Raw genomic sequence first — 26,520 nt, 5'->3', positions numbered from 1 at the left:
TTTAGTTGGTTGTGTTGTCGAGAAGATGTTGTTTTCTGTGCTGCAAAAGCAATTTCTTTTTTGTATACACTTCCAAATGATGAGGATGTAAAGAGTCAGTGGTTAAAATTACAACAGTAGTATAACCTTTTGATGTATTCCCATCATTTTACTGACGTCTGCTTCTCAAATCTTGGTGAGGTCAACATGGGACTTGCACAACGTTCATCCTTACTTGTTAATGCTAATGTAGAGGAATTACAGTTACAAAGTCTCATAAAATATGACCAACTAAGTTAAAACTTATCAATGGGAAACGTCCTGCTCAAGTCGTCATTGCAATGGGAGGGGTTTTTAGAGAGACTGAATCTTCTAAATAATCGTTTTAGAACGGGACACTAAATAAGTTTGCTGAATGGTAAAGTACATTTCAAATAGGCCAAATGCCAACAGAGCGGTTCAAGTGGGCCTGCACTTTTATGTTTCTGCTATAGCCACTGTAATTAAAAGAATATGTGGACATCAAAACGTGTAAACTCAGAGTGAGGGTTTGAGCTTTTTATTCTGAAACTATTGTATTCTCCTGTGTTTGCGTGGATTTATAAATGCTTTACCTTACAAATCTGATGAAATGGCGCACGTTGCTTTCAATCGTAGCGTTTGTGAATTCACAATTATGCTTAATTATGGGTTTAATATATCATGCAGCCTTGGGTAACAGTCTAATAATGTGTTTTATACATTCTCGTCCGTGAAATGTGCCACTTCCGGTATTTTGCCGGTTAGTCCACGTGAGCAAAATTAAGTCGAGGATTTTAAAAAATCGAATAGTCGAATAAAATCGACGAATCGCGACAGCCCTACTCACATTCTCAAGTACATGTGTGTTGCCAGAATGAAGACACACATTGGCACAATTCAAATCTGCGGTGGAAGGATTTTCTCCAAAGGATTTTAGTCTAATCAATTTAAACCATTGTCCACGACTACAGGAAAATGGGCATGTCTCAGTTTGTTCTGTTTCTTCATGTAATCGCAGACAGACTGGATGATGATCAGATCAGATCTCTGTGTGCAGCACTCATTACTTCATTACTGACACTACAGCAAAAGATGTAAAAATAACTGACTTTTTTTTTTTTGGTGAAAATACTAGTAAATAAGTAAATTTTATTTATATAGCACATTTAAACATAGCAAAACTATCCAAAGTGCTGAACAATATAAAATAAAGTAAAAGTAAAAATATAAAAATATAAAAAAAAACATAATAAGACCAAACAAGACAATAAAACAAAAGATTTAAACCGCTAAGGAGTAGAGATATGTTTTCAACCTACTAATGACCTAAGACATATATCCTTCAAAGGCGAGAGTTTGGTTCATTAATATTAATTAGGTTATGTGATTGGACGCTGCATCAAAAGTCACCACTTATGTCACTGTCGTCTGCTTAATATTCATATAAACCGAGCCTTCGCCATAGTAGTGTAAATGCTCTGTGTGGTTGTAATGAAGTCTCTCTCTTTACCGCTGGATGGCACATACACACTCCTCCTCCTCACTTCATTGCGCACTTTGGATCATTATCCACCACTCTTCATTTCCCACGCACCAATTTGCGGATTTTTGCACGTTTCGGGGGAAATCGGTCTCAGAGTTTGGACAAGGAAGAGTTAATGTGAATGTCCTCTGAGTGTGAGGTAGGTTTTAATGAGTATTTACAGAGTTTTGCCTTGTTTCGTTTTTTGTTTCTGTGCTCAACTGTGTTCACTGATGTGTTAACCCGCTGTTTACTAGTCCCTGTAATGTTAACTTTAATATGATACTTTGGGTAGCTGTTCGGAGCACAGCTCTCCTCTCTCACGGGCTTTCGAATAATAATCAGGCTGCCATGCTGTGGTTGCTGGGACAATCCTTCAGAGGAATGTGCTGGACAGAGCATTCACACACTGTCTCTCTCTACAGCATTTTTTCAGTTAAGAACTTACTTACATCATTTATTTGTTTATTTATTTATTTTTATCCATCAAATGATGACTTTCTCAAATGGATGTTTTGGTTTAGTTAGATTTAGGTCTTCTGAGTACAAATTCACCCCCAAAAATATGGGTGCCAGAGTACACACACAGCTTCTGAGTTCTGTTGTTTTAAATAAAGTTGATTTTGATTAATGCAGCTAAAACCTAGGGCAAAATTTGGCATTTAAAAAAAACAAAAAAAACATTCACTTTATTTATGAGCATAATACTTGTATTTTTCCCTCATGATACAACCAGGACATTCCCTTCCCAATTTACAATGGTAACCACCGTTTCTGCCAAAACACTGTACTAGCTGTACCAAAATAATATACTTTTTCACAGCTTGGTATTAGCCACCAAGCCTATTTATGAATATAGTCTATTATGATATTACTTTAGGAGTGATAACTGCAGCATCTCTGGTATTTTTGTCAAATTGTGCTGACCATGTATAAGGGGTTTCAGTAAATGTGTCCGAAGTCTGGCTCAGAAACGCATTATTTTACATGACTAATCTGAAGCTTTATATACTGATAATCCACACTTTTCAGTTATGTCTTTAATAACTGTGCATGCGTTTATTTCTACGAACACAACTGAACTCAGTTAATTACAGTTCTACCTTATGCTGATGCAGTATTGAGACCATTCTGTGCATATAAATGTGTGATGAAGGGGTTTCTGGCTCAGATAAAGGGTGTGGTGATTATCATTCAGACTCTCTGTGTCTAGATTGTTTCTGGTATTGGTCATCGTAATTGCAGATCACATAACTGTCTATCATATAATCTATACGCATCTATCATATTTGAAACCCATTAAGTCAAGTGGTTCATAGATAATGCTTTGTAAAACTCACAAAAATCTGTTAATTAAGTCAAGTGGTTCACACATTATTTTTTCATGCTGTTAATGGACACATGGAAAATAACCTTTTAACATCAACCACACATCGTGGTCATATTTCACCCGATAGATACACTCTAAAAAATGCTGGGTTGTTTCAACCCAACTTTGGGTCAAATATATGCTGGGTTATTTCAACCCAACTTTGGGTCAAATTTGGACTAACCCAACTTTTGGGTTAAAAATTTAATGTAAAATTTTAACCCAAAAGTTGGGTTAGTCCATATTTGACCCAAAGTTGGGTTGAAACAACCCAGCATTTTTTAGAGTGTAGATAGATAGATAGATTTTAAAACACAAATTATATTGTAAATATGTTGCATAAATAAAATGAATCCTGTTTTAACTTTAAATGAAGGGGAAATGTGCTTGTCTTAAAAATAATGTCAGAATATATTCATATTTATTGACAGTGAAATACGAGTTTGACATGTTCTTGACAGGTTTCGTGAGAGTCACCTCTTGTTTTGGATAAAACTCCGTATCATTTAATAAATCTGCTGAATGCCTCTGAGCTACACATAGTCCAGACATTTTCTGGCAAGAACATTTAGCAGAGTTCCACCTCAAATCCTCTGAATAGAGCCGAAAAATGAAACTCTTGCTGTATGTCGCCACAAGGAGAAAGGATTATGACTAACCATGATAGGGATAAGGTTTCAAAGAGGGAAATAATCAAGTGTGACCCTGCAGCACAAAAGCAGTCTTAAAGGTCCCATGAGATTTTCTCAATATTTAGATTGTTTTGCACCCTCAGATTCCAGATGTTCAAATAGTTGTATCTCGGCCAATACAGAATTTTTTTTTCTCACAACAAGTCCTCTTAAAGATGTCTAGTATAGCAGTTCCCACTCTCTCTCTCTCTCTTTATATATATATATATATATATATATATATATATATACACATACAATTATATTTATTTATTTATTATTGACAAAAGCACTCCAGGCCCTTAAATGAAATATTTGGTTCAAGTAGCACAACTACTTCCACATTTTTATGAAGAAGTATTTCAATATTACTGGAGATAAAAAAAAAGTGTGTTGTAGAATAAAAAAATAAATAATAATAAGGACATTTAACCTTTCATCAAATGACAACATCGTAGGATACCTCTCATAGTTCATATATTTATATTCTGCTTTTGTATACTAGTCTGAAAGGTAAAAAAACTTTCTCCAAAGGACTCATTTAGCTTGTGTAAATTGGGCTGCAGTGTGTAATTTCTGTTCCACTAGTGGCAGCAGACAAAATAATTGGGTGTTTAAACACTTTTTATAGTTAAATGAAACTGAAACTAAAATTAAAATTAAAACCTAAAAAATAAATAAATAATGAAAAATGAAAACCATGAAAAAACGTAATTTTCATTACTTGAAATAAATTAAATGTTAACTAAAATAAAATAAAATATCAAATACTTGATACAAAATATGAATAAAAACTATAATAATATCTCAATGATAGTAAAATAGCACTGGTTTAAACAGCAGTTTTCAAATTCCAAAAAAACATACATACAGACACCATAATTTAATATTATGTCATTCTTTAGTGTTAGATGGTTTTCATGGCTTTTAGTTGTTGCGCACCAGAAAATTATGTCATGAAAATTAAATTTGATAAGTGTTCTTTTATGCCCTGAACCTTTCTCTACATACTCGTGTTTCTCTCTCACAGGACTGTAACAAAATTAACTTGCAATCAGAGGCGTGTGTCTGATTTATGGGTTCACATTATGATCAGGAATCTGATTAGCTGTATTGTCATGTTGGTGGTGTGTGAAGATGAGCGAGGCTTTAGGGATTTGCCGTTGTTAATGGACAAACTGAGCACCAGGGCTTGAACAGATGCTGAAGAGATATTTACTGTTATTTTCTTCATGACCTCTGAGAGATTTTATTTTCAATATTTCATGATATAGAAATTTACAGATGAAGTACATTTTAAGTTGTGATCAGATTACCTTACTTAAAAAAGCATGCTTTAGGAAAAATAAATAAATAAGTTTCACTCTAAATTGAAAAATCTTTGTTGGGTATATCTGAAATTTCACAGGCTTTTCAATTCCGTTTTCAGTCATTTTACAGTGCACTCAGTCTGACTTAGGGCTGCACGATAAATCGCATGCGATATTTAACTCGCATCTTATCAGTAAAGCCGGTTCTGTAATCAGCGGTAAATCTCCATCACCTGCAGGCTTTCACATTGAGCAGCATTAACTACACAGAGCCGTTGTTCACAAACGAGTTGCGTAAAACCACGTTCATATTCGCGCGATTTTTTGCGCAGCTCGTCAGTGAACAACGGCTCATATACCGGTTTATGTGCTGTTGATTCTGTTCTGTCACTTTTCGTAACTAGTTTTGTAACATTAAATTTTTTTTTAGTTTTGATTTTCAACCAGCTTTTAATTGCTACAATGCTAGAGCCCGACCGATATATCGTTTAGCCGATATGAGCCTGTCGCCGATATATCGGTATCGGCGAATATGCCGCCGATATTAAAAATTTTTTTACAGAACATATAACGCAGATAAAATGCTTGAAATGGTGTAATTATTTAGTTTGTCCAGCAGAGCGTGCTTCATTGTTTGCTACTGGCGACCTGGATGAAACGCTTTAAAGCTTAAGTCTATGGAAAACCTTTGAAACTTTGAACGTGTCGATAGCCCCCGGGGTTCGGGAGTTACGGGCTGTTAAATTCGCGGTTCGGCGCCAACCGATCTAGCAATCCCTCTTTGCCAGTGACAAGCACAGTGAATTATTTCAGAATTCACAGGTTTACAATGTCTTTGTTATTTTAAGCCTTGCGCAATTTTTGCCCTGCATTCTCCTGAGAAGGTGGGAATGTTTTACCCTATTGTTTCGAGGAAACAATGATACAGCCGAGACACTGCCATTCTTCAGGTTGTGAACGGGCTAGAGTTTAAAGTTCACTGATGTGTGGGGCTGTATATAACATAAAATAGGGAATCCGGAGAATCCTTTAAAGACACGCAGGGAGGGCTGGAGGGGATGTGCCTACACATGCTCATGTCAGCTCTCCTCTGAATTATTACAAAGTGCGTCTGCGGCCATTTCACTGGTCATCATCATAAATACTGCATGTCTAAAACTGACTTTGGAGTTCTTGACTAAGGACTGCCTGGGGGCTTAGACTGGTTATTGCTGTAGCTTTGCACATTTCAAAGCGTTTATTTAATCAAGTTTGTTTATAGAGTCACAACAAACCATTATACCAATGAAATTCAAACACAAAAAGTGTATAATACCAGTACTCATTCTCTTTACACTTGGGGAAAATTCTAGCCGGTTATGTAAGTGCAGTGTATAACATGCCATTAGTACACAATGAGATTTGACTGACGGTTGATTGTAGGGCTTGTTGTCATGGTGTTTGCAGTGAACATAACTGCTGTTTAAAAAGAAATACCTCTAATACCTGACTATGTTCAGCCTGCTTCAGTTTTATGATTCAAAGGTCCACGTTTCACAGCTGTGACGTCACTATCAAAGTGCCTCACATGGTTTCGAACAATTCTACTTCTGTCAAGTTGAAGCTATATAACTTTTGTCATGAACTCGCCTTTGGTCTTTTTTGTTTTTTTGTCATAGGGTGTGTGAATCAAGAGAAAGTTGCAAGAAATTTCATAGGCACAGAAACACACTGCATGTGACCCTGAACCAAACAAAACGTGATCAGATGACATAACTCAAGTCTTTGCTAATACCAGGTATAAACAGGTGGTAAGCATAAGACGTGTGTAGCTAGCAGCTGGCATTTTGCAGGTCCTTCTTAAGAATCGTAACATTAGAGACGCACACTAAAATGTATTTTTAACAAGATTCATAATTATTTCAGTCAGATCAGAACAGTTTGAGTGGCACATTTTGGTGCAGATTGCAATGAAGTCCAGCTCTTTATATAAAGTTATAAGTATGTCCAACTTTATCCACAATACATACAGTCTACTCATGTAAAGCCATATATACTATATAGCAAATCTCAAATATTATTGCCCAGCACTAATCAGCCAAATGTGACTAAAAGCCATGAAGATATTAAGATATTAAAAGATGTTATAGATATTTAAATCATTGCTTTGAAACAATGTGTATTGTGAAAAGCGCTATATAATTTTTTATAAAGTTAATATATAAAAAATATATAAAGTTTTACAAAGAGACTGATATTGTAGGATGGTGCCGTTAAAAACTATATTAGACGTGGCAGCAAACATGCAATGTGTGAGCATAGCGAAACTTTTTACTCGTTTCACATGCAAAGAGGGACTTGAGAGTTTTTTTATGTAAACATTTTTTTTTTACATTTTATCGGGTCATCGAAATGGTCATGAAAACATAAAATTAAATTTTTTTTGGTATAAAATCCCATCAATAACATTATAGGTGAACCATAGGGAACAAATTGAAATGATTAATAAATGTACGATATGACCCCTTTAATGACAAATCAGCTGATGTAGAGCCAACAAAATCCTCTTCAGTGTAACATTGTCTATAGTCACATCCGCTTTACTCTGGAAAACTATGGCTGCTGTTATGACAGTGGTGTCATTTCCTGTTTCCCCACAGGCTTCTCCAAAGGACATGAGGGTTAGATCCCTCCAAGAGCTGGACATCTATGGTTCCTCTCTCCTCTCATCCCAAGGCAGAGGGACTCATTCCTGTTTCTGATCCCAGTAATTCCCCCCTCCCCAAGTGTTTCCCTAATTCATGAACCAGCAGGATGCATCATCTGTGCGAGCCCTCTCTGAGCGTCTCCTCATAGCCTCGCACAAGGGTCAAGCTGATCATGTGGTTCAGCTCATCAACAAAGGGGCCAAGGTAGCCATTACCAAGGTGAGTAACATGCTTTAGTGACCTTAGTTATATACTAGGTTCAGAAGTCTGAGACGTTGTCATTCAACCATCTGTGTACACGGTGGAGCAAGTTGCATTTCTATACAGGTTTTGGAGCTTATTTGCATAAGAATATTGCATTTCAAGACCGTGGTCTTGTCACAAATGGCACACGTGCCTGTGAAGTCCATGCATTCTTCACACAGGACAAGCAATTCGCAAAGGCTGCAGTTTTATTAGATAACTGGGTCACTTTAGTTTGGGGACGAATTCTCTCTATTAACTTACTATTAACCATGACCTTTGCCTCAGTAAACGCCTAATTTGCTGCTTATTAATAGTTAGTAAGGTAGTTGTTAAATGTAGCTATTGGGTGGATTAAGAGATCTAAAATATGGTCATGCAGATTAAGGCATTAATATGTGCTTTATAAGTACACTGTAAAAAATGTACAGTTGCCAGCAAGCCTGTAAATTAACAAGAGTACCGTAAATCATCAACTACAATTGTACTGTTAAAAACACAGCACAACTGTAAAAAAGCAAAGCAAGAGCATCTGTGAATTTACAGTTCTTTACTGTAATATAATTTACAGTATGTGACTAATTATACCATGCACTGAATTAAAACCTGTTAACTCATTTGAGTGAAACCTATTGTCTTAAATTGGTCAATTGCTATTTAATAATAACACTCTGAACTTATTTCTTTTGAGTCCACTAAGATAAAGAAATAAATTCTTGAAATAAAACTAATTTACCATTGAGATTGTCACTGCATCAGTAACTATACAGTTACAGGCTTAAAAAAAGCAACATGCAGCATAACATGAGTGTTTCTCTGCTCATCCATGACTTAAACACAGGTTTTAAATCCCAACAGAACAGAAAATGAAACACTAACAGATTTCCACTATGTTAGTCTTGTGGAAGAACACATAAAATAACACTTCAGTTCGGCATTTACTCTCCTGATCAGGCAACCAGCCACAGCCTCAGATGAAATCAACTGACTTTTTAACATTGGCAGTTCTGGCTGTTGACAACGTTGAAAAGTCAAGGGTGAAGAGCCCAACTAAAGCAAACACTAACCAACAAAATGGTGATTTCAAATACAATAATGAAACATCCACACCGTTTTTTATCTCAAAAGAAATAAGTTCACAGTGTTATTATTAAATAGAAATAGACCTATTTAAGGCAATCGGTTTCCTCAAATGACTCAGTGCCTGGTATTATTATAGTCACATACTGTATATACAAGTATATTACAGTAAAGAACTGTAAATTCACAGCTGCTCTTAATTTGCTGTTTTTACAGTTGTGTTTTTACAGTAAAATTGTAGTTCATGATTTACGCTACTCTTGTTAATTTACAGGCTTGCTTTTTTACAGTGTACTAATAAACAGCCAATATGCTAGTAATATGCACGCTAATAAGCAACTGGCTAATAAGCAAGTAGTGAATTGGCCCCTAAAATAAAGTGTTACCGATAACTTGTCTGATGCACTGCATTTTTCAGAGGGAAGTGTGGCTCTGTGTATACGTTAGCGGCTTATGATCTGGTTTACTCAGTGTCTCAGAGCGGTGTGGATGTAAAGGAAGGAATTAGGAATTAAAAATGCTTTCTTTGTGGAAATTGTTAAGTTATCTGTGAAGAGCACACTGAGGAATTTCAGGGCTCCAGACCAACGTATGAGAGCTGCACTGTAAAAAAAAAAACTTACCAGGAATTAATTAAAGATTATTATTTAACAATATATTACTGTTGTCAGAAATATATTGTGAAATCAATGCATGCTGGGTCATTTTCTTACAAATGACTGTGAATGAACAGCAGATTGATGCTAACATCACAGTCATTTACTGCTTTATAATTCACATTATAAAGTTGTCTTTAACTGTGCCACTGTGAGAAATGTAGTTGTTTACTACTGTAATGGTCTTGAAGTCGCCATTATGGTGATTAGTGATTAGTATTTGTTTTGGATCTTGGACCTTGTATATTCATATTCAAATTTCTGATCTAGTCATGTCAAAATGATGACAGGTTAGAGTATGAAATAAGCTAATTGCCTGACTTTAAGATAGTCGAACTATTCTTAACATGAGCATGACGTTTTTATTTTAGCATTATTTAAGCATGAAGATTAATCAGTAACTTATTTCATATTCATAACTGTTTGTGGATGGATCTTTCACAATACTGAAGCAACTGCTGAGAAACATCTTTGAAAGATGTGACATTAATACTCGACATACAAAACACAACAGTGGTAACATTCAACAAATAAAAACAACACTTACAACATAAACCAACATTATAAAATAAACCAACAACACAAACTGCTAAAAGTGATCCAAAAACAAGTTATAGCACAAATAAAACCAACAAGAATATAAAAAAAACAAAAAACTCTGGTGCTTTCAGAGTACATATGCACTGTAGAAACACAGTATGATGCTGTTTGTTCACAAGACATTTCTGAGAGTGCAGTTAGAGACAAGAGAAGTCCTACTGTGAAATTACTGTGAAAGTAATGCAATTATTAACCTGGAATGTACTGTAATTTCACACTAAAATTTTTAACAGTGTGTAATTAACAGTTATTTTGTTCCATTTGACAGTTAAGCATTAAAGCTATGAGTGGGTCTGAGCTGGCACCGGTGTTTTTTTTAATTTTTTTAGTCATCAGGCTCTTTATTATTAATGTACAGTCACCTGTTTGAATTTTCGAAACAGAGCCTGGGACTTTTTCCTACAATCAGAGAGCATTTGAACAGAGCGGATTTCACACAGGAAGGAAAACTGAAATCCTGGTCCATAACATACTGTAGTGGTAATGCAATGCATAGTGTTGACTAGAAGATATCTCACTGCCATTAATGTAGCATGAAGTATTGTTATTATTTCTGTTCCTAGAGGTTAAACTGTGGACAAGCAATAATCTCTGGTGTCCGCTGATCTTTAAATGGACATGAGCGCATAACTGTTTTAGTCTTACTGTCAACTCTAATGTTATTATATGAAGTATACTTTGTTAAAAGCATTTGCTGTTACATTTTGCTGTCTGTGTTACTGCAAAATGGGAGCTTGTGAAGAGTAAGAAAATTGTTTTATTTTGGGGAGTGAATACATGCGTGATATGGTTAGTTAATGTTTTGAGTATAGTAGCGTGGATGCTCTTATATGCTATGATTAAAAACAAATATTAGATTTTGGCAGTCTAGCGTGGAAGCATACATTATCATGAAAACAGCCTCTGAATGTTATGAGATTTGTTAAAGATCAAGTCGGTTTGTCACTGAATACAGAGAAGAATATCAACCTGGGGTGGGGTGTCACATTCAAAGCTTCAGGTGTTTCCCTCACCCCAGGGCTTTATCCTATATGTGACCCTGCAGCACAAAAGCAGTCTTAAGTCGCTGGGGGATATTTGTAGCAATAGCTAAAAATACGATGTATGGGTCAAAATTATTGATTTTTCTTTTATGCCAAAAATCATTAGGACATTAAGTAAAGATCATGTTCCATGAAGATATTTTGTAAATTTCCTACCGTAAATATATCAACTTCATTTTTGATTCGTAATATGCATTGCTAAGAACTTCATTTGGACAACTTTAAAGATGATTTTCTCAATATTTAGATTTTTTTGCACCCTCAGATTCCAGATTTTCAAATAGTTGTATCTCAGCCAAATATTGTCCTATTCTAACAAACCATACATCAATGGAAAGCTTATTTATTCAGCTTTCAGATGATGTATAAATCTCAATTTCGAAAAATTGATCCTTATGACTGGTTTTGTGGTCAAGGGTCACATATGTGAAAGGATAGCCCACCAGCCCTGCCTGTAGAGACATCCACAGATCATTCAAGCACAGACAACAAATGGCTTTCTCACCAGGACAATGGTGAGACCAGAGCTGCAGGATCCAGAGCACCTGCTGACCAGAGCTCAAGCATCGGAGAGAAGATGAGATATGCAGGAAAAGGAAACATGAGACTTCTGAAAGCCCAAAGGCAAAAGAGATCAGACCACCACTTTTGAGTCCGATTCTGATTGAAGCCGTATTCAGATTCTGCTAAATCTTGTAAATATCATAAATAAATACTGCAAAATCAGAATTCTGTGTGAGTGTAGAAATCAACCACTTTGTCAATTAAGGCTTATATAACTTATCAATATAATTTGTCAGTATATTTTCACGTAGGTGAAGAACATTCTGCTGGACGAGTCTGTTCCCCTCCTGCCGTCTGGAAGCTGGTACAGACATAACCAAGCACATACCTCTGGTCTCTTCCCCCACATCGTTACATAATCACTCCCACTAGTGCTGCTCAATATATCCAGTTTCAGGATCTAAAGAAAGTTTTGAGTGGCTGCACTGTGCCAGTCCTTAAGCAGTTTTACGCTCACCAGGTGTGACACAAAAGCTCTGAACATGCTGTCTTTAATTACTGCTATTGTTTATTGCTGCCCTCATATGTTGATCAATTGGACACACCTCTCTGTCTCATCTAGGCGCTTCGCTCATCATGTGAGGTGATTTTTTCACATGTCTGACGTCACTTCTTGATCTCGTGGTGTTTTAAGAAGGAATCTTTGGAGGCTCTCACTACCCTACTGCACCTTTTTTTTTTGCATGTCTGCAAACATTGCTGCATCTGACATGAACCCCTTTAATCAACATCTAATGCCCTCTTCCCTGTAGTAATAAAGCAATGGCAGTAAAATGAACACGGTGCTGTTAGGCTGGAAATTACCAGGATGGAAATTAAATGTTAGCCATTGCTGTGGGTTTGAGAACTAGATTGAGTATGTCAGCTTGGAATTCATTTTTTATTATTATTTTTTTAAATATTGATATTATCAAACTGATTTGTATAATTGGAGCAAATAGGATATAATGTTTTAGAATGACAATCCGAATAATACCACAGAACATCACAGAAATAATCAAATTTAATGTTAATTCTTCATGTGTATGCTGTTATTTTCCCATAAAAAGATATCACTTCCTGGAGAATGATGTCATTAAGGAAGTGTTAATAATAAAATGAAATAAAATATTATTTAAAATATATATAAATGAAACATTTTTCCAAAGAAGTCATGTTTTGGATAAAAAAAACTCCTAAGATCTCACTGGGAGCTTTTATCTTGTGCATTATTGTTCTATTTTGCTCTGTAAATATACTAACAGTACAGAATTTAAAAATAGTTTAATATCTGCTGAATATGCAGTTATCTTTGTAGTACATATTTGATAAAACAGCTTAATAATTTTGCCTATTAGATTTCTAACAGAGCACATTTACATCATATTATATCTAATATCTGGCCTGATGTATATTTCATTAACACTATAAATACAGCAGCCACAGCAAACTGTGTGGACTAGGCAGCCTGGCATGAGTGTTGTCTGTTACATAAGTCACAGCTCTGTGATTATTTCTCGTTGTGACATGGTTTTTTGGCTGAAGTAGCATAAGGCTGGTCCTCTGGGAGATTAGTCAGTGGCTAAAACTGTAGAAAAGAGGACTGATGTTTATCCTGCTGGCTATTTCATGTATTGCATTTTTATTTACTCTCACTCATTATGTAAATGGATTATTTGGATTCATAACAGACATCTGAGAGAGTTACTCTGAGCTTTGCATCACGGGCACACTTGCTGTTTGGTCATGTGTTTTGTCCCTCACACATTCACTGGCTCCTGTGTTTGTTCCAGTGCCTGATTGTGTGTGTGTGTGTGTGTGTGTGTGTGTGTGTGTTGTTTTCTTGCAGAACGGCAGAACACCTCTGCATTTGGCTGCCTATAAGGGCCACATTGCTGTTGTGAGGATTCTCCTTGCAGCTGGTTGTGACCTGGATATTCAGGATGATGTGAGTATAACATGTTTACACCTCTGAGCAAAAATCACATAGATCTGCATAAAACAATCTTATCATTGGTGTTCACACTGTAAGTCTGATTTATTTCTCAGATTTTTTTTTGTTTGGTTAGTCATGTTATCTTTTAAATGTGGCCAGTATCAGATATGAGTGTGAACTCTTCATACAGTCCGCAAAAGAACAAAGACGGTACGCTGTTATACAGGAGTAAATATACAGGTCACTTAAGTCAGTGTTTACACATTCATTTGTAAGATGATGTGCCGTGGATGCCAGCGAATTTGTGCGCAGGCAATCTGAATGAGGAGAAAGAGAGCAAAATTTTTTAATATTTACAATACGACCCTCAGGTTTTCCTTGAGCTGTCACCATAATACTTATGAGTTCAACACCTCACTGTCCCTTCACTGACCTAATTCTGATCTGACTGTTCAGACTGAGGTTGCATTGCAAAACATCAGAGCTGTGTCTAATTTAGGACCACATATGAAAGTGGCTCAAATCAGAAGCAAAGAGATCAGATTCCATGTGGTTTGTGCTGTTCAAACAGAGGCCTGAGTCACATTTGAGAAAAATGTGTTGGGATTTGACCCAACTAAAGAGTCATAAATGTGTGTGTACTATATAAAAAATAATTAACTAAAAGTGTCACGGAGTTGCTCACCCACATGTCCTTCCAAACCCATATGACTTTATTCTATGGAGCACAAAAGGAGTAGTTTTGAAGAAACTCAAGACAAGACATAAAAGGACCATAACTCATTCATTATATGTCAAGTCAGAAGATAAATGAGGAACAGACCACAGCACGGGTCTTTTGAAACTGATATTTTTGGGGTTTTTTGTTCACCTTGTGTCTCTACCTTCAGGACAGGTGATATTGCACAATACAAACTAAAATTTGTTTCCATGAACCTTATCTGTGTTTGGGCAACCATGCCATTTTTGTTGTTTATTTTGTTTTCTACACCAGAGGAAGTAGAAGAAATCTGTAGGAAGGACTGGTCCAAAAAAAGATTTCTAAACTTTTTTTCTACTTTATTTTATAATGGGAAATGTTAGATCCCTTTTCAACATGGCAAAGGAGCCACTGGGAGTAACACACACGCCTCTGAAAATAGTCCCCAGCTAGGTAACTTCCAACGGAAGGCATGCTCCCTGTGCAAGCAAGTGGTCACGTTGGTTATGCTAGTGGAAGTTGGCCTATTTTCAGGCACTGTGAAAACGGTAAAACTCAACTGTTTAACTCTAGGGGAGTTGGAAAATTAGCCTATTTTCAAAAATAGTGGAGTGTTCCTTTAAAGTGCTATAATACTTCATAAGTAACACTCTGTGCAGCCAGATGGCAGAATCACCACAGATTGACTGATGTTTCATTTCTATGTATTTTTCTTGCTATCAGGGTGACCAGACGGCCTTACACAGAGCGGCTGTGGTGGGAAACGCTGATGTCATTTCAGCTCTCATTCAGGAAGGATGTGCACTAGATAGACAAGACAAGGTAAATATCTCACGTTCACATATGTGACCCTGGAGCACAAAAGCAGTCTTAAGTCGCTGGGGTATATTTGTAGCAATAGCCAAAAAAACATTGTATGGGTCAAATTTATTGATTTTTCTTTTATGCCAAAAATCATTAGGATATTAAGTATAGATCATGTTCCATGAAGATATTTTGTAAATTTCCTACCATAAATATATTAAAACTTAATTTTTGATTCGTAATATGCATTGCTAAGAACTTAATTTGAACAACTTTAAAGATGATGTTCTCAATATTTCGATTTTTTTGCACCCTCAGATTCCAGATTTTCAAATAGCTGTATCTCGGCCAGATATTGTCCTGTCATAACAAACCATACATCAATGGAAAGCTTATTTATTCAGCTTTCAGATGATGTATAAATCTCAATTTCGAAAAATTGACCCTTATGACTGGTTTTGTGCTCCAGGGTCACATATGCTAGAAAAAGAGTCGTTATTGCAGGAATTGCAATGATCTTGCAATGTTGATATTTAAATATGTAAAGGATAATGATAATAATAATCATAATGATAATCTTATTTTATAAGAATAATCTGGTTATTATTGTACTGTACATTTTTCTTTAATTTATGAGGAAAGAAATAAATATATCAATAACTATAAACCATTTGGTCCCAAGCCTGCTCTGTGATAGTCTACTTTAGGCTTAATTTGCAGCCCTGTTACTAATTTTAGTATAGTTTATTTTATTTCATTTCAAAAAATGTTACCCTTTTAATTTTAAATAAAACTGAAATTTGTGTATAAAACTCAAATAATGAATACTCTAATGAACAGCCATTGTTTTAATGTTTTATTTATATATTGCATTTGAAATTCCAAATGCAAAGGAGAGCTGTGTTACAGCAGTTATATTTCATATGTTTTTCTCAGGATGGGAACACGGCGTTACATGAGGCTGCGTGGCACGGCTTCAGTCAGTCTGTCAAACTGCTGGTGAAGGCTGGCGCCAACGTTCACGCTAAAAACAAGGTAAAAGCCACTGCCACAGCAAAAACAACCTCAACATTCAATGATTTGCATGTACATAATTCATCTCACAATAAGTGGGAAAAAATAAAAGGTGGTGCTTTTTTTATGTGTTTAAATCTTTTTATTGGGGAATCCAACAATCCAATAAACATTGTAACACACATCTTATGATTCAACATTGCAAACCAAAAGAGGAGATAAAAAAGAAGACTGACATACAAAGCACCAGAACAACAAGGTATTAGAAAAACGGAAAGAAAAAAGAAGATGATTCCTTTAACACCCTCCCCACTCTAGGAACTTAAACCATATTTTATTTTATACATTTTTGTTGTGTAAATAAAAATCCCCTAGTTATACGGTCTGAAAGTATCTGATTGTATTTAGATCGTAAAGAAAGTTTTTTTTTTTTATAGATCTCCATAGACAAATGCATTGCATTTTCTTTGTCTAAACGATTCATTTGTTGCTCCAGGTCAGCCAATTCTGCCCTTTTTCTTTTCTTTTCTTTTTAGCAGCCTGAATAGAAATTATACAACCCCTGATATAAGCGTTCATAGTTTCCCACAGTATTGAAGGGGATGTCCCAGGGAGATCATTCATCTCAAAAAAGAAGTAAATTTGTTCTCTTAAAAAATTGCAGAATTTCGGTTCTTTTAGAAGCTGTGGGTCAAATTTCCATATTCTTTCACCCTGAGGCAAATTAGTTAGATTTAAAGAGAATGAAAGAGGAGCATGATCTGAAATCACAGTATCATGATAAACAACCTTGCTGTGTTTGACTGATTGTAATACAATTGTAAATATGTGCAAATGCACAAATAATTACTTGCGGCTTATGAATGTTACATAATTTGTCTCATGCAGCTTTGTTTTGTTGCAGTGGAGCACATGCAACTCCTTCAGTCCTGACTAGTCATGCTTTACAATACAGCACAGCCTGCTATAATAAAGCAATCAGTACATCATTCAAAAATAAATAATGTGATTATTGTTTTATTAATTCATGAAGTGGCATCCTTCTATCAGAAGTTCTAGCCCTCGTATGTAAGATCAATACTTGGTCTCCATTGGTGCTGTGCAATCATATGGTCAACAGGTGTTTTATAGCTGTGTCGACCAATCAGCATTCAGTTCTGCATCTGGATTTATTTTTAAAATGTGGAATAATTCTGTCAACATTATAGTTGAACATATAGTGGGTGTAGAAAAGAATCCCCCCCTTAAAATAATGACATTTTGTTGCTTTGCAGCCTGAAATGAAGACGGACACAGTTTTTGTTTTGTCCAGCTGTATTTACTCAGTGTAGCTTATGACATCCAAGTGAAAGATATAACACTTAACATGTCAGGGAAAAAAAAACAATCACTGATTTGGAAAAAGGATCTCCGCCTTGTGTTAGTATTTTGTTGAAGCACCTTTTGCTTTAATTACAGCCTTTAGTCTGGTGGGATTTGTCTCTACTAACTTTGCACATCTAGACTTTGCAATATTTGCACACTCTTCTTTGCAGAACTGCTCAAGTTCAGTTAAATTTGATGTTTTTTTGAGCATTTGTGGACTGCATTCTTCAAGTCATTCCACAGATTTTCAATGGGGTTTAAGTCTGGGCTCTGACTAGGCCATGCAACAAAATGTGATTATTTTAAAGGGGGGTGATTCTTTTCTATACTATTACTCACTGTATAGCTGGAGATCAGCTCATGTAATCTCTCTCAGGCAGGAAACACGGCTCTTCATCTGGCGGGTCAGAACGGTCATGCTCAAAGCTCGAAAGTCCTGCTGCTGGGTGGTTCTCATCCCGACAGTAAGAACAGCGTAAGTACGGTCAAACTCTTCTTTCTGTCTATTTGATTCATATGTCTCTCTCTTTTCTTTCTCTTGTGTTTTTGTCATTGTTACATTGAAACAGCATGAAACAAATGTGCTGTTTAAGTAAAATGAAGTTGACTTGTTTGTTTAGGTAGGTGACACGTGTCTGCATGTGTCTGCCCGATATAACCATGTGAGTGTGATCCGAGCGCTCCTGAGTGCCATCTGCTCAGTGACTGAAAGAAATCATGTAAGGACTTGAAATATTGTTAAAGGTATAGTTCACCCAAAAATGAAAATTTGATGTTTATCTGCTTACCCCCAGGGCATCCAAGATGTAGGTGACTTTGTTTCTTCAGTAGAACACAAACGAAGATTTGTAACTCAAACCGTTGCAGTCTGTCAGTCATATAATGTCAGTGAATGGGAATCACGGCTTTGAGAGTCAAAAAAACATACACAAACAAAATCAAATTAAACCCTGCGGCTCGTGACGATACATTGATGTCGATGTTTCGATGAAGACACGAAACAATCGGTCTGTGCAAGAAACTGAACAGTATTTATATTGTTTTTTACCTCTGATTCACCGCAATGTCCAACATCCGGCACGTGACGCATGTACGCATGTAAAAAACGATATAAATACTGCTCAGTTTCTTGCACAGACCGATCGTTTCGTGTCTTTACACATCAATGTATCGTCACGAGCCACAGAGTTTAATTTGGTTTTGTCTGTGTATGTTTCTTTGACTCTCAAAGCTGTGATTCCCATTCACTTCCATTATATGACTGACAGACTGCAACGGTTTGAGTTAAAAATCTTCGTTTGTGTTCTACTGAAGAAACAAAGTCACCTACATCTTGGATGCCCTGGGGGTAAGCAGATAAACATCAAATTTTCATTTTTGGGTGAACTATCCCTTTAAAACAGCATTTTGCTGGTCCTTGAGTAAGCTGTAATTATGACCATCCTGGAGATGTTTCTGATTTATCGCTAATTCGGAATCTCCTCCGATGTTCAGGCAGGAGACACGGCTTTACATATTGCAGCTGCTCTGAATCACAGGAAGACTGTACGCATGTTACTGGAGGCTGGGGCCGACAGCCGCATCAACAACAATGTGAGCACCTTCAGAAATATTGCATGAGCCGTAGCAAAGCCCTGAAACATACTCTACACAAATACTTCAACACAGATGCTTCTAGATATGATATATTGGTACAGTTTCACAAAATGTGTCTGAGTGTAATTCATAATGCAACAGAACGTTGCATTCTTAGCTGATTCTTACTGGGCAAGTTAGTTAAACTGTCTAGATGTTTATAGCTGCTATTGGCATGTAGCAGAAATGACCCATTTATCTGTTTATGTGCATGATTCTTCTGTGTGTGTGTGTGTTTTTGGGTGAAGGCGGGAGAGACGGCTCTCGATCAGGCTCGTGAAAATGATAATCCTGAAGTGGCGCTGCTGCTCACCAAAGCTCCACAGGTAAGAAAACACACACTTGTGAGCAATTGACAAGAAAAGGTCATTCTTTTTTTTTTTTTTTTATTATATGCTTAACAACAAAAACATTCAAACTGTACCAAGTGACCAAATATCAGATGCATATCAGATTTGGAACCACGTTTGAAAATGACTCAAATCACATGCAAAAAAAAAAAAAAAAGTGTGCCAAATCTAAATCTGTGCCAAAATCATCATTGGCTGACAGTTTGGTTCTATCAACACTTTCAGCATTTACTCATTTTTGTTATTCCAAATCTTGGACTTTCTTCTCCAGAACACCAAAAAAAAAGAATGTTTCAACTGTTAATGACCATATAGTGAGTCCAAAACAACAATAGACCTCACTGATCTCAATTACATGGTCAATAAAAAAAATCTCCTTTCACTGGAAGAAAGTAAGTCATGCAGGTTTGGCAATCATAGGTTTGGGTAAATGTTGACTGAATTTTCCATTTGCATGAACTATCTCTTGTTGGACAAATGACACTCTTCAGCTTTAAATTTAGCTGAGTGAAGAATTAAGACAAGCAACATTTGACTTAATGTCTGTATTTGCATGTAGAGCTTCACTCGAGGACGCACTGTGAGGAAGAGGAGGGACAAGATGAAGACTGAGGGCCGAGCGCAGTCAGTCCCACGTGAGGAGATGCTGCCGAGAAAGGTAAAGGAGCAAACCTACACTCCCACTCTCTCAGACACAATCAATACCGAACTGTAGAAGTTGATGAAGTGCAATCATGCTGTTGCTAAATGTTATGTAAGCAATACTTAATGACAGATGGTTTAATTATTGAACATTTATACTCCCACAGTAATACGACACATCAGATGTGAAACAACATTTTCAATAATTACAATTCTGATTGTACTATAGTCACCACCTGTATCTCAAGACATTTTTAGGTTTTCATTCTTCAAGTCTTGTGTGTAGAGCTACTTCCTGACAGCTATACTTTAGTAACAGCCAGTGTCGCTAGTCTGAAAATGTTTATGAATTGAATACTATATGCCATTACAGATAAAAAAAAAATGGTATATGCGGCATTATTTCAGACAATTATTAAAAACAAGAAAGAAGATTTTTTTTTTCCTTCTTTGCCTGAACCGTACAAAATCTATGATTCCAGAATTCTACAGAAAGCACAAACTAGTCTCAATAGAATTTGAACGTCATTTATTCACAGAGTTGTACACATTCCTGCCTCTTGTGGATTTAATAAAGCTGAATAGATCTTATTATGAACCAGTCATACATGTATGCATTTCATTTTTATAAAAATTTTTTGACCTTGTAATGTTTAATCAAATTGTCACACTGGATCTTCCAGTGAAAACATCAGATGTCATGCTCACATCTCAACATCCAGTCATTTCTTTTTCAATAAGCCGTTACATTTGGATGTACAATAAGTAAGAAAAGATCTGTCGGTACTTCCGTTTCATTGTGACTTTAAATATTTGCTTAATTTCATTAGGCCTAATTTCATGCTTGGTACTCTCAGTTCTGCTTAACACATTTCACCATGTTTAAATCTGCTCCGTAGATTTTGCCGGTCATTGTCAATGATGTGACTTTACTCCTGTGCTTGTGCAGGACAGTGTATCTCCAGCAAATGACACTCATGGCAGTGAAAACTCTCTCCGCCGGAACGACAATGTGTGCGTCACAGAGGCTCGTGCAAACAAAAACTGTGAGAAGAAAGTCAAAGAGAGGGTACGTCATGTATGCATTTTCTACTGTAGTTTAGGAAATAATGTATAATCAGCTGTGCATAATATGTAAATTATATTATATGTTGAGTGCAGAGTCTTTTCTCACCCTGTCTGGGTTTATACTGCAGTAATGATAGGAAGTTGCATGTAAATACACTCCTTACAAGTACTGCTTTCAGCGACTGTGGCATCGGTTTCTTGTTTCTAAGAGCTCTCTTTGTTCTGATATGGATTGTGTGCGGTGTGTTTTTTTGCAGCCTTCGCCATCAGATGCCCTCATTCGAAGACAAAATAAACAGAGTGATCATAAGAAGAAGAGTAAAACAGAGAGATGCTCCGCTGTTCCTCCTCCTCCTCATAACTACAAGGCGTACCAGCTCTATACTCTCTACAGAGGCAAAGATGGCAAGATCATGCAGGCGAGGAGCCAGTTTCACAATCAGATTAAACTGATTCATTTCTCAATTAGCACTCCATTGAAAATCAGTAGTAGTTAGTTTGTCAGTGAACCTTCATATTAGTATGTTTGGGGTACACATGGGTTACTTCAAACACATTTTAAGGGACTCTAAGACATCTTTCTCCTATTGAGGACTATAAAACTATAACCATTTATTATTACATTACAATCATATATCCTAAGAATAGATTACAGTAATTAATTGAAATCTATAAGAATCGTTTTTTTTTTTTTTGTTTAAGAAAAATTGTGCTTGACACTTGAAAGCATACGATTAATTTGTTGTTTATGTGTGCAATTATTTAAAGAATCGGTCACTGTCCTCAATAGTGCTGTCATTTTCTAGAATTGTTTGTCTAATTATCATGGAAATTAAAGAGTGCCAGTTCAAAGAGTAAAGATTACAGAAAAAAATCTATTTAATTGTATTTTTTATCAATTAAATGCAATTTGACTGCTACGTAAGACTTGTTTCTCATTTTCTCTAAAAGGTGAAAAATGGCAGTAATTTGCCATTTTAATTTATTACTGACTTTTGTATACGTGTTATTTCCTCTTAAGGCCCCATTGAATGGCTGCAGGTGTGAACCTCTCATTAACAAACTGGAGAATCAGCTCATGGCCACAAAAGAGGAGATGCAGTCAGAGATTCACACTGTACAGGAGCTCATGAACAGCAAGATGGGCCAAATGGAGCGCAAGAACAAACATCAGGTGCAAACAACACAAGACCTACCAACATAAACCTCTGAGCTTCATCTGAATATAATAATCCACGTGTCCTCATTAAGGAGCCAAGCACTGACATTTACCTTTTCAAACTTTTTTAAAGCCACTGGTCCAATTCACATAAATGTGCAGAGTCTAGACTCTTAGAGCATCTAGAGTGCCTCGTGACAAAACTTTCAAAAGTAGTATCAAGTTTTGGTTTGTCAAAACATTTCCCAGATTCATACTAATTCACTTTTCGGTTGTGGCCTATATTGACGACTTGGCCTATATCCATAAAGGGAAACTTCAACCAAAGCCAATAATCACTTCGGCTTCAGCAGCCCATAATTTCAATAGCTAATGGCCAATCCTTATGCTGCTTGCACCTATGTGTATTTATCAGTTTGAACTTTTATCTGACTTTTCATTCAAACGTTTTATGTGCATAGCCTATGATGTTTTTTTTTGCTTGACTATTGTGTGCATTTTTGCAATTTCAGATCAGAGCTCTAGATAAGATCACTTTAGAGAGAGTGTCTGCTGAGAGGATTGAATGTTTACATCGCATTGACAAGCGAGCCATACAAGAACGCTTGGAAGGAGAAAAAAGACAGGTAATATTCACCAAAAAATGTACATGCAGATAATCATATTTGCATACACCCCATTTTACATGCATGAGAAACAGAGTGCGGTCTTTGCAAAGACGTAAAGGAATAAAATCTGGCTTTTAGTGGTCATGGGCTAATCTTTGGATTACTGTCTTTGTAAGCAGGCGTCAGTGGTCAACGATCTGAAGAACTGGTGCCTTTCTAAGATCCAAAGTTTGGAGACGCGTCTCTCTGGTGATCGCAGCACCACTAAGTTACGGCGCTCCTCGTCCCTCACCGACACGCTTTCGGATTGTGATCCCCGTTCCAACACAGCTGTACCGGACACATCTGGTGCTAAAGCCTGTTACTCTCCATCAACAAACCAACCAGAGGCCAAAGATGGACGAGAGGCTGTAGCAGCGAGCACGAGTCCTGAGGATGCATCAGCCGGTTACTATGTGATTGAGGTGGACCGTGTCTCACCGGGTATGACACTCGTGACTGGACAGATGAATGAGCAGTCACACACACATTCAACTGTGTTTCTTTCTCACACACACACACACGAGCAAATTTCTGGCTCATCTCACATACAGACCGCACTGCTTGCAGCATTAATGGTTTTCCTGTGTTTGTTCTCATTTAGATAAAGGCTTATGTAAGTGTTACATAACATATATGTGTCATGTACGGTTATTAGAAGTAAAATAACCTTTTTAAAATAAGTGCTTTATGCACATATGGAGGGATATAGCAGACAGAATTTATTTCATAAATAATATTTTCATTTTACATCTTACATTAATTCTTTTTATTTGACATACATATATAATGAGCAATGTTGAAATGAAATTTAGGCATTAACAAATGAATAAGGAACAAAATATATTTAATTGTGTCATATATCACCAAGACATCAGTGCAGGGGTCTTGAGATGTGTTTTTAGCGTCTAGACATTCAGTGGAGGATTTCTCTCCGAGCTCTTCTTTAAAAATAGGTTGAAGTCGTTTTTCAAGGATACACCATACGTTAGCTAAAGGATAATCCCAAGCTAGGTGTTTTAATTCGCTTTGTAGAGGCAAAGAACCACCCGACGCACAGCGGCTTGTTAGATCTAGCATTGACCACTTTGAAGCAATAGTAGATTCAAAAATTAAAATTTGCTGTACATTTACTCCCCCCTCAGGCCATTCAAGATGTAAATGAGTTTGTTTCTTCTTCAGAACAGATTTGGAGAAATGTAGCATTCCATCGCTTGCTCCTGATCCTCTGCAGTGAATGGGTGCCGTCAGATTAAGAATCCAAACAGCTGATAAAAACATCACAATAATCCACAAGTAATCACTCAGTTAACATCTTGTGAAGCAAAATGCTGCGTGTTTGCAATTAACAAATCCATCAAGAAGGTTTTAAGTCCATAATAACCCTTCCTCCAGTGAAAAAGTCCATCCCCTGTAGTCTCTCACATCAAAATCCACACACATATTTATTGAATGTTTTGGCTTGTAAACAGCACTTGATCTGTGCATATTTCTCTCCTGATCCAGATGAGGTGACTTTTTACTGGAGACGGCAATATTTTAGATAGAGTGCTCATATTTTAGCTGGATAAAACGTCTTAATGATAGATTTGTTTCTTACTAACACAGCTTTTTGCTTCACAAGATGTTAACTGATGGACTGGAGTGGTGTGGATTACTTGTGGATTATTGTGATGTTTTTATCAGCTGTTTGGACTCTCATTTTGACGGCACCCATTCACTTCAGAGGATCCATTGCTGAGCAAGTGACCAAATGCTAAAGTTCTCCAAATTATAACATTTCTTTTAATTAGAGAGAGTATGTGTGTGTATTGTGTGCGACGTTACCTCATTGCTAAAAACTATGTTGCAATTAAGTAGCGAAGCTATTTTATAATAATGTCAGTCCATGGTATCAAGATTAATATTACTTACACAACGACACCAGCACCAGCTGCAGTTGTTATGTTGCAAACCTTCTTAAGCTGTTCTGTCTTTTCAGATAAGCAGTCAGCACAGAATCAATCTGCACCCCAGTCTCCTTGTATAGTCCGACCTAAGCAACGATCCCGGGCCTGTAGTGACCCTCACCAAGCGCAAGATGAGCCTCTGGAGCTGAGACCTGTCCCCGATCAGTGCTGCGAGCACAGGAACCTCAAAAGATGCACCCAACAAAGAGCAAAGACCAAACACAACACTCAAACCATGACGAGTTTAGGAGATCACCACACTGCTGAGGCTTCCTTCGCCCAGGAGCGGGAAAATATGCACGCGCTGGAGGTTACGCAGTACTTTTTCGAGGCAGTGACTCTGCAGATGGAGCGCTGGTATGAAAGGAAGATTGAAGAAGCACGCTGGCAGGCCAACCAGAGAGCCCAGGCCGACAGAGCCACTCTGCTGGACAGAATAAGCTACCTTGAGGATGAACTCCAACTGCTGAGAACTAACAAACAGGAGGAGAGCTAGTACATAAGAGACCACTGGTGTAGCAGACACTGTAACGTCCGGATGAATTAGTGAAGTTCAATAGAGCAGCTAACACATGAAGATAACACTGCAGTAGTAAGCGTCAGGAGAAGTAGCATCTAAACAGATGTGGAGCTGAAACATACTCTTCGCAAGTACTTTAACTTAAGCTACACAAGTTTGATTTCATTTGCCATAACACAATTCATAATGGAGGGCAAACGCATTCTTAGCGCTGTTGCAGGAAGAGCTAGCATAAACTGAGGTTTGTTGCTGCCAGAGAAACACAAGAATGCACTTTATGTGCAGCGGGACTGCATGCTGTCAGAGCCCTGTTCAAGAATTTGTCTGCATTTGCACGCTTGCGTGGGTTATGTGTCTGGCTTTACAGACGTAACATCAAGACAAACCACCACTGCCAGAGATCTGTTCAAACTCCAGGTTTAATAATGCAGTACAAAGATAAGTCTGTTTTGTGAAAGCAAATTCAAAGGACAAAAATGTAACATATACTGTATAATGTGTATTCTTAATATAAAGCATTAAGAATAAGGCATGAACACAGCTACTCCAGTACTAGTACACAAATTTGGTGAAAGTGACTAAATCATGCCAGTACTTTGGAGATTTGGCAGATCATATAAAACCAGTGAACACTGCTGTGATGGATTTTGTTACTTTTATTTGTCAAACACTGATATAAGCAAGTATTAGTTTATTTTGTAATGTTTTTGTATATGGACTTTATTGCACAAGATGAAATGTCTTAACCTGTGATGTTTAATTGAGGACTTTGATGTAGTCTGTAGTTGAAGTCTTAAGAACTCACAATGTAATAAGTGTTTGTAACAGATTCACATGTGTGAATGTTTCATTTGGTAGATAAGTAATCTAATTTAACCGTTTTTAATCATTCATTTAACAAAATTCAGAACACATGGGCAGGGAAAGACTCTGTGGAGTCTAGGTGTGTAGAGGTTAAAGGGATAGTTCACCCAAAAATAAAAATTTGATGTTTATCTGCTTACCCC

The 26,520-nt window shown here is 36.8% G+C and overlaps 1 protein-coding gene across 2 annotated transcripts; it reads left to right on the top strand.

Moving 5' to 3' along the window:
• Positions 1–1,516: 1,516 nt before the first annotated feature.
• ankrd6b (ankyrin repeat domain 6b) lies at positions 1,517–26,520 on the top strand. Of its 2 annotated transcripts, none has more exons than XM_016476149.1 (16): positions 1,517–1,682; positions 7,512–7,778; positions 13,574–13,672; positions 15,084–15,182; positions 16,101–16,199; positions 17,920–18,018; positions 18,164–18,262; positions 19,038–19,136; positions 19,427–19,504; positions 20,088–20,186; positions 21,120–21,239; positions 21,496–21,657; positions 22,260–22,412; positions 22,910–23,023; positions 23,185–23,488; positions 25,026–26,520. In XM_016476149.1, exons 2-16 carry the CDS (start codon positions 7,653–7,655, stop codon positions 25,487–25,489), a joined length of 2,214 nt encoding a protein of 737 aa, XP_016331635.1. In that variant the 5' UTR covers positions 1,517–1,682; positions 7,512–7,652; the 3' UTR covers positions 25,490–26,520. The 2 variants fall into 2 exon arrangements, with proteins under 2 accessions (XP_016331635.1, XP_016331634.1); XM_016476148.1 differs by having other exon boundaries at positions 23,182–23,488.

This window comes from Sinocyclocheilus anshuiensis, unplaced genomic scaffold (genome assembly GCF_001515605.1).
Source record: "Sinocyclocheilus anshuiensis isolate Anshui unplaced genomic scaffold, SAMN03320099.WGS_v1.1 scaffold1161, whole genome shotgun sequence".
Classification (NCBI taxonomy): Eukaryota; Metazoa; Chordata; class Actinopteri; order Cypriniformes; family Cyprinidae; genus Sinocyclocheilus; species Sinocyclocheilus anshuiensis.
The sequence above is the reverse complement of the archived record's forward strand: the minus strand, read 5'-3'. Positions and strand labels throughout refer to the sequence as shown.

Excerpts from the sequence above, each read along its gene's own strand:
- ankrd6b (XM_016476148.1), top strand. The coding sequence starts at position 7,653 with ATGAACCAGCAGGATGCATCATCTGTGCGAGCCCTCTCTGAGCGTCTC. Across the intron at positions 16,200-17,919 it reads ACGTTCACGCTAAAAACAAG|GCAGGAAACACGGCTCTTCA; the intron begins GTAAAAGCCACT and ends AATCTCTCTCAG. Across the intron at positions 18,263-19,037 it reads CAGTGACTGAAAGAAATCAT|GCAGGAGACACGGCTTTACA; the intron begins GTAAGGACTTGA and ends TCCGATGTTCAG.